The sequence below is a fragment of the Gossypium arboreum genome, chromosome 6 (assembly GCF_025698485.1).
Source record: "Gossypium arboreum isolate Shixiya-1 chromosome 6, ASM2569848v2, whole genome shotgun sequence".
In the NCBI taxonomy this organism is placed as follows: Eukaryota; Viridiplantae; Streptophyta; class Magnoliopsida; order Malvales; family Malvaceae; genus Gossypium; species Gossypium arboreum.
The window spans coordinates 50,048,603-50,058,467 of NC_069075.1; the positions used below are offsets into that span (position 1 = coordinate 50,048,603).

At 33.6% G+C, this 9,865-nt stretch overlaps 1 protein-coding gene across 1 annotated transcript; it reads left to right on the top strand.

The window, feature by feature from the left end:
• Nucleotides 1-7,126: 7,126 nt before the first annotated feature.
• On the top strand, nucleotides 7,127-7,635 carry LOC108458712 (uncharacterized). The gene is made up of 2 exons (XM_017758115.1): nucleotides 7,127-7,304; nucleotides 7,364-7,635. The coding sequence occupies exons 1-2, from the start codon at nucleotides 7,127-7,129 to the stop codon at nucleotides 7,633-7,635; spliced, it is 450 nt and encodes a 149-aa protein (XP_017613604.1).
• Nucleotides 7,636-9,865: the final 2,230 nt, after the last annotated feature.

Here is a 9,865-nt window from a genome sequence, read left to right on the forward strand (position 1 = left end):
GGCTGATCCCTTTCACTTTATGGCGTGCTCGTTTGGGTTGGGCGTCGGCTAAGAGTGCTCGGAGCGCGGATTAACTCCAGTCTCCTATCAGGTGTGTATTTCTCACTACTCTAGCTGTAGGATGACTACTTCAGGTCGCGATGGCCCGAAAAGGGCCATGTGGGCCCAATGGGCCTACGGGCCCAATTGGATAAGTTGTTTGATTGTGTAGTAAATATTGGACTAGGCTAGGTGAATCTCATATTTGTAGCTAGATTTGGGCTAAAAGGGCCACGTGAGCGTGTGGACCCATTTGGGCCGAGAAGGGCTTTAGGCCCATTCGTATTGTTATCCATGTTTAGAATACTTTAGTTTACCAAATTAATGAAATACCCCTAGTTGTAAAATTACCAAAGTACCCCCGGTTTATAAAATTACCCAAATATCCTCGAGTTGTAAAATTACCGAAATACCCTCAGTTTGCAAAATTACTGATTATCAAAATACCCTCGATTTACAGAATTACTGTTTTACCCTCGATTTACAAAATTACCATTTTACCCTCGATTTATAAAATTACCGTTTTACCCTCGATTTACAGAACTACTGTTTTACCCTCGATTTACATAATTACTATTTTACCATCGATTTGTAAAATTACTGTTTTACCCTCGATTTATAGAATTACTGTTTTACCCTCGATTTACAGAATTACTGTTTTACCCTCAATTTACAAAATTACTATTTTACCCTCGATTTATAGAATTATCGTTTTACCCTCGATTTACAAAATTACTGTTTTACCCTCGATTTATAAAATTACTGTTTTACCCTCGATTGACAGAATTACTATTTTACCCTCGATTTACAAAATAACTATTTTACCCTCGATTTATAGAATTACTGTGTTACCCTCGATTTATAAATTTACCATTTTACCCCTAGGGTGTTAAATGATTGTTTTGCCCTTGTGGGCAAGTGACTGACTTGGACTGTGTGGTTGACGGATTTGATTGTGAATATATGTTGGTGATATGAATGACTTGACTGTGACTGTTTGATTCAAGTATGGGCATGATATTCTGATTCTGTATGTTGTATGCCATGACATGTATATCTATTGCATGGGACACAGGTTTATATTGATGGAGGAAGCGTTCTGGCAACCTCGCTGCAATCTGGTGGCTTCACCACATAAATATATATCTGTTCTGGTGACCTAACCACAATATCTGTGTCTGGTGACTTCGTCACAATATCTGGCAGCCTCGCTACAATTTCTGTGGTGTGTAGCGGTTGGGTGGGTCGAGTAGTCTCCCCACATGGTGTAAGGTTGGTACGGGGATGTATACGACTGGATTGGGTTGGGATTGCATTCACATTCTGATTTTGATTCTGATACCTGATACTGATTCTGATTCTAATTCTGTCACCTAATTCTAATTCTGATTCTCAGTTTGATTCTAGTTCTGATAATGTTTCTTATTCTGTAATGGGCTAAGGCCCATTGGTACTGTCTATTATATTGAGCTAAGGCCCAATTGATTCTAAAACTGTAAGTAAGGCTGGGGCCAGACTTTTAATTCTTTTATATGACTGACTGTTCCTTTTTATAGTAGGGGATTTCACACTGAGTTTTCGTAAACTCACCCCGTTTATTAACCTTTCAGGTAATTTCCAACCTTAGACGGATCGAAACTGCGAGGGGCTCGGAGGAAGCCACACACACTGTTTATTTTATAGTTCTGATTATTACTTTTAAATGTTTTATGTGGGTTGTAGTAAAGCCGTTGTAATTTTCTGGATTTCAAATTTGGAATTTTATTTATTGTTCTTATAATTGCTAGTATTAGAACACGGTTTTCCAAAGCAACTACTGTTGTTCAAAACATCACGTATCCGCAATTGTTTTTAAATTAAGCTTTCGCAACTACCAAGATTTTTACTAAGTTGTTAAGAATGTTATTTAGCTGAGGTTTTCTAACAAGGTTTAAAAAGGGTATAAGTTTTTAGTTATTAAGAAGGGTTTTTAATGGAAACATGGTTTTCGAAAAGTACTTCAATGTGACACGCCAGATTCGAGCCAAACTTAACGTCTGGGCCAGGTTTAGGGTGTTACATTTAATGGTATCAGAGCCAAGTTGCAACAACTCGGCTGTGGATTAGGTTTTTAAAGGTTGAAATTTATAAAATTATTTTCAACTACGTGGTCTGTTTGAAGTATTTCTTTTAAAAAGTGTGGCACACCGAGTCTCCGACGCTGAATCCGTAAGTCTTCTGAATACTTTTGTTTGTTTAGAAATTGAAATACTGTGGATTCCTTAGATATTGGTCTGAATTTAAATTTGGTATTTATTTTATGTGGATGTGATGTTTGGATATAGAAATTGTATATATGTGTGATAGATATGTGTCTGCTTCAGTGAATAAGTGTTGTATGTATGAGATGTTTCAAGTTCTAGTTGAAGTGTGATAGTGATAGTAGGATCAGAGTGCGCAGCGGTAGCGTAGTGGGGCAGATGTTACACGATCACCCTGTTAGATGGAAATTTCGGGGACAAAATTTCTTTAAGGGACGTAGAGTTGTAACACCCTGAATTTGGGCTTAGAAGTTTTGGGCCTTGAGCATGGGAGCGGTTGAAAGCAGCTTATAATATTTTGTTGTGCATGTAAATTTCGTTAATGAAGGCTTGTTTTAGTGGTTAAGTGTACTGAGAAGTGTTGGAGAAGTCCTGGGTTCAAATCTGGACTTTAGCAAAAATTTTGGTTTAAGGTGAATCAAACCCTGGGTGTAGTAGGTAGGCCTTAAGAATATTGGTGAGGAAATTGTGCCACAAAAAGCCTTGTGGTCTAGTGGCAAAGTAGTGTTACAAATAAATTCAATAAGGAATCCAACCATATAATTTATGTTTCTTAAATATTTTTGTACAATGTTTAATGATTTTTATAATTCAAAATAGGGGATCACAAAATCAGCCTGAACCAGTCTTACAAAAATATAAATATCTCAAAATATAGAGTTTTTTTGTTTTCTCTATTTCTTTTATAAGAAAATAGATTCAATTTAATTCCATATCTAATTCTACTTATAGTTCAACTTCTACTATTTTTGGTGATTTTTCAAAGTCACTCCCATGCTGCTGTTTTAGACTGTTTATCCCAAATTTCATTCCTTCACTAAAATTTCTTATTATCAACTTTCAAGATAAAACTTATCCATATTCATCTTATCAAAAATTCAATCACATATCTAACTCATAATTCAAAACTCATATATTCATATTCCGGTATTATCCCACATTTTTTTTTCACGTTAAATTTCATTTAGCAAAGTTGTTTCTCCCAGTGAACACTTGGGAAAGTAACAATATCCTGTGGTTTTAGCACATAGCTCCACACTATTGGGCTAACATGTAATTGTGGCATACGCACTTAGCGCCACTTTTCAAATTAACATGTATAACCGTGACATATCCACTTAGCACCACGTTACATGTTTAACCGTGGTATATCCACTTAGCACCACGTTTTTCCATTTTGAAGGTTCAACGAGATTTCCTCATTTAATCTCAATTCATCAACCACAAATCACCATTTGTGTCCATTAATTGAACAATACTAAAACTTATTTCATTTGCACTCTCTTCACAAGTCCATTTCATTTCACATGTTAAACATGTACTCATGAGTTTCGAGTATGTACCTGTGCTATCTCTTAGCACAACCACTCATGCAAACAAGACAATCATATGCAAGATCTCATATTCTCGGTAATCACCCATTTCTTTTAAATATCATATTCCATCAAAATTCTATTAACATCAAATTCAATACAATTATAACAAACTATATTTCATGTATATCAATAATAACATGAACAATAGGCTTATTAAATCACGCGAACTTACTTCAGATCCAGAAATGACAATTTACCATTCTAGTCCATAACCTTGTATTTTCCCGATTTAAGCCCAAACCTTGATTTCCTTGATCTATAATATCACATTTAGCCTAATAATTAGTCACACTATTCATATGGGTCTAAAAATCATATTTTTACAAATTTGCATTTTGACCCCTAAACTTTTGCATATTTGCACTTTTGCCCCAAGGTTCAAAAATTAAACTTCTTCCTATTTTCTTATGTTTTATGACATGCTGATCATTTTTCCCTTCTATAGCAACATCAAATTCTCACTCTAGATGTACTTATGAACATTAGGTATTTTTACCGATTATGTCTTTGTACTCGTTTTCACGTAAAATCGCTTAGCAAAAGTTATTTAACACAATTTCAAGCTTCATATTCTACCATTAAACATTAAAATACATGCATATCATTCATGGGTAAATTTTTAAACATAAATCCTAGCGTAAAATAATGGTAGAAATGAGCATATCATGTTACCGGGATTTCAAAAATACATAGAACATTAAAAACGGAGCTTGGAATCACTTACTATTAAGCTTGGAAGCTTGCCCAAACCCTAACCATGGCTTCTCTTGGTACATTCTACTGTAGTAATAAGAAAGGGACACATTTGGGGTTTAAAATTTGTCTTTTAATTCATTTTACCCCTAAATGACCAAAATACCCTTTTTACTATTCTTTCAAATTTTACCCAACCAAGGCCATTTTTGTCCAAAAAGTTATGCAATGGTTTAATTATCATTTAAGGACCTCCCATTTAAAATTTCATCACAATTAGACACCTCTGAGATGTAAAACCCAACTTTTGTATTTTTTACAATTTAGTCCTTTTTACTAAATTAAGTGCCCAAACGTCGAAATTTTCGAACGAAATTTTCACGAAATCATTCTGTGAAATCGTAGACCATAAAAATATAATAAAAATAAAATTTTCCTCATCGGATTTGTGGTCCCAAAACTACTGTTCCAACTAAGCCCAAAATCGGGATGTTACAAAAATTTCATGGCCATGGAATCCTTTGAAAAGAACTAAGGAATGGTGAATACCCAATAGGGTTCCCTACGTGTCCTAGGACGATGATGGGCAAACCTCACATACCATGAGTTTGGCCAAATCCATATCATAAACACGATAGTAAAGAATAAGCCCTTGTGGCAAACTATGAAAGAAGAAGCCTTTGTTGCGAACTATGAAAGAAGACACCTTTGTGGCAGACTCCAAATAAAGCGATATGGCATATCCTACGTGCCCTTTAATCACGATCAGAAATACTAGAATAAGTTAGAGTGTTTGATGGTAAGGACCAAGTAAACTCAAGAAACGATTGACGATGATAGTTGGAAATGGTAACAAGATGGATGAGCTTTCATTGAAAGAACAAATCTGAATAAGTGTTGTGTTTGATAATTCGAGGAAGGACATTTTTCCATAAATAGTAATCAAAAAGAGTAGTAGAAGTTAAGGTTAGGTATGAAAAACAAATTTTGAGTAATGGTTTGCAAAGAATACAGGTAAGGATCCATGATCAAGATGAGTTGAAAGAGATTCCTAGGAGAATGAAGTTATTGATATATGATGGTAATGGACTCAGACTAGGATATAACAGATAGAAGGAATGAAAATGTTTTGTAATTTGTGTGACACTTAGTTAATGGATGATAAAAGAAGAGAAACTGTCGATGATCAACTACCTGACACTTTACGAAAACGATGACTAAGGTATAAGAGATTACTTCTCACTGAGTTTTTATGAACTTATATGAGTTACACTTTATGTTTCAGGTTGAATGTGAATATGCGCCAAGAGGGACGATGCTAGGACTATGCTGAATGAAGTGGTGTATCGGGTTATTATGCATACAAAGCAAGTTTGGTGGCACGTTCGAGTCTAAAATGTTACTTAGAAAACCATATTTTTGGATAACTATAAAAGGTTAGGGTTTCGAATTAGATATCCTCGTAAGTACATTATCATGTGCTGCAATTGTTTCTACTTATTGTATATAAATTTGTGTAATTTAGTTTGGATCTGTAAGAAGTTAACTTGTGAATTAATTGTAATTTGTATAACTAAAATAACTTTTGTTTGTATTCATGTGGTAGTACCCGAGATCTGGATCAGACAAATTAGATTGGGTTGAGGGTGTTACAATTTAGGTATGGAAATCAAGATATTTTCTTGTAATTTTTATGAATTGGTGACCATAGGAGCTTGATTAGCTAGCCATTGTACTAATTTGATCAATTTTTATAGTTTTAGCAAGTTTCCGTTGTTGATAAATTGATAAATTAGGCTTCGAATTTATAGATATTAAGTTTTGAATTATGAAAAAGATTAAATTGTAAAGTTAGTTAAGCTTATTTGTTAGTTTTGTAACATTAGAGACTAAATTGAATGAATGTAAACCTATCATAAAATTACACTAGAATTATAAAGTATAAAGTCCCTAATGAATATATGTGAAATTGAATTTTAATTTGAAGTTAGGATTTGAAAGTTTTTCCTATCCTGAGTATAGAGACTAAATTAAATAAAATTAAAAGATGTGGGAAATTGAAAAAATGGATTTATTAATGTTGATACATGATTCAATTGGTAGCTCCGACCAAATAGAAGATTTTGAAATTTATTTTGAGAATCGTGATAGTAATCAACAAACTTTTTAAGTGGAGTCGCGATCGTAAATCGCCAACCTCTTTTTGAAGTGTTCGTGATCGTAAATTAATGAACTGAAGTCGTGATCATAAATCAATGAACTGTTTAAGTGGAGTCACGATCGTAAATTGACAAACTCTTTATGAAGTGTTCATGATAATAAATCAATAAAATGAAGTTGTGATCGTAAATCAATGAGGTTTAAAAATGATAGTCGTGATTGTAAACCGGCAAACAGTTTAAGTGGATTCGCGATCATAAATCGGTGAAGTCTTTATTAAGTGTTCATGATCGTAAATCAATGAACTAAAGTCATGATCGTAAACCAACAAGCTTTAAAAGTGACAGTCGTGATCGTAAATCAATGAACTATTAGAAAAATAAAGTTCGTGATCGTAAATTAGTGGATTGTAAGAAAGCAAAAGGTCGTGATTGTAAATCAAGGGACCATAAGAAAGCCAAAGGTTGTGATTGTAAATCAGCAGACAGTAAGAAAGCTGAAGGTCATGATCTTAAATCAACGAACGATGAGAAAGCTGAAGGTTGAGACCATAAATAAATGGACTGTAAGAAAGTTGAAGGTCGTGATTGTAAATCAACGGACTATAAGAAATTCGAAGGTCATGATCATATATCAGTGAACCATAAGAAAGTCGAAGGTCATGATCATAAATTAGCAGATCGTAACAAAGTTGAAGTTCGTGATCGTAAATCAACAAATCGTAAGAAAGCCGAAGGTCATGATTGTAAATTAATGGACCGTAAGAAAGCCGAAGGTCGTGTTCTTAAATCATAGACCGTAAGAAAGCCGAAGGTCGTGATTGTAAATCAGTAGACAATAAGAAAGAAGAAGGTCATGATCGTAAATTAACAGACCGTAAGAAAGTAGAAGATTGTGATCATAAATCAACGGGCTGTAAGAAAGCCAATGGTCGTGATCATAAATCAATGGACTATAAGAAAGTCAAAGGTCATGATCGTGATTCAACGAATCGTAAGAAAGCCAAAGGTCATGATCGTAAATCAATGGACCATAAAAAGTCAAAGGTCGTGATCATGAATCAGTAGACCGTAAGAAATCCAAAGGTCGTGATCGTAAATCAACGGACCTAAGAAAGTTGAAGGTCGGGATCGTGAATCAATGAATCGTAAGAAAGCTGAAGGTTGTGATCATAAATTAGAGAACCGTGAGATTATTAAAATCTCATAAGCATATTACTTATACATATCCCTTTTTTTATAATCATGCCCATCACACATATGTCTAAATCGTCTTCTCTACCTATTTCAACATAACTATCCTTAAACTTTAATACGGACATGGATATATTTCAATGATAAACATGATATTTGAGCTCACATCATGAGGAGAGATTTATCCAATGCTCATGTCTGTTGATGCATTAAATGTAATAGGATAAGATCAGATGGCATGTATATCACATAGGATACTAAATTGCATCAAAATATGTGAGCAAAAATAAGAAGATAAACACATCCAAGCTTGTTAGAATGATATCATCATTAAATAAAACTATGCATGCACACGAACCTATGTTCTAGCTATCCCCATAGCAATCAGGTAACAAAGACATGACAACTTTTGGTTTGGTTCATACAAACAATGAAAAATAGTTTGAAACTAGAAGTTCACTGCGCAAACAAGCTCAACAAGAGGCAACATCTTCTCCCTACTATTAGAGATTTAGAAAGAACACACCCATGCTAAAAAAAAAATGAGTGAATAACAAACTAATTAACCTACAAAATGCTTGAATTAGTTTATGCATACTTTTGCTATTTTATTATTAATTGTGTAAATAAAAATTACCCAATCATAAAACTTCAGCTGTACAAAAAGAAAAAAAAATCATAATTAAGTAGAGACTATAGTTCCAGGGTCAAAACTATAACCTTTTGTCAGATAGGTAACTAGTATTCTGCATGTTAAAAGAAAGATAGTTTCTTAGTTGCGACATCTACAAAACAAACACCATCTGGTTTTTGGCTAGTGAACATAAATTGTTAAAAGTTTTCATTAAAGTGAATTCATTGTTGTAGTATCACTTAGATATCTACCACACAAATGCAAGCCTATATTAGACCATCACAGATTATTTTTTTAGCAGTAAAAACACATCTAACTAATGGCAGCAGGTTACACTATCTATATTATTTTCACAATAACAAAATAAATTAAACTACAAAGACAACATAAATGTTTCTCCATTAAGCATAATCCTTGCCACAATACCAAATATCAAAGGATATTTTTTCATTTGAAATCTTAGTCCTAACTTTAATAGTGAAAAAAGTAATATAAGCAGAATTAGTATATGCATAGTGATCATCTCTCATAAAATGAAACTTAAATCACACTTACAAATGTCTAGTATGTTTTGAGTGTTTGATCTGGTGCCATACATGTAGTATTTTCGTCAATACACACTTTTAATTTTTTCAATCAGATTGGTTAATAAAACAAATTCACTAATTACATTAATATAATTTATACAATTGTTCTTACATGGTTTTTTCACCCGAAGCAAAATGGAAGCATATGTTGCTCGCTGGTTATCTAAATGTTGAACTAAAACTAAGCGATATTACATGGTCAGATCATAGTACGAAAAGGCAACTTATATTAGTAAATGAACATGTCCTTAGTCCAATTGAAACTGAGCAAATCGATTGAAAGGTTAATATGTCGTATATCAAGTCTAGTTGGGGAAATGCCTTGTCTTGGGCATCAGATCAGATGACTCCTAGAACATAGAGACATAGATGTGACTTACTGGACTAACAATACATTGGACATGAACCAAGCATCCATTTATGGATTTATTCACTTGTGACATTTATAGTGTGATATACCTAAATCTTGAGTGGATGATGGACTATATATGCGTGACACGTACACTATGATGTAAGTAAAAGCTATATTTCAAGTAGATTATGAAACGAAAAATGGTGTGTTGGGTGTACGACTTTTATAGTTTTTAGCATCATTCACAATAGTGAAATTCATAGCCCAAAACATAGGTAAATAATATCTTCTTGTTGGCATTACATGGTTGATGAAAAGTAAACATGGTCATAAGTCGTCTGTCTTTGTGATGGAAGACTTGATCATTAATTGATAGTAATTGACTTTTCATGAAGGAAGATATAATGGTTACCATGAGATAAAATAGAATCATATTGGGAGAATGAATACTATCCCAAAGAGATCAAGGATATTCTATGAGGATAACATACTTATGACAAGGTCATTGGATGAGTACTGTTTAGTTGCTTT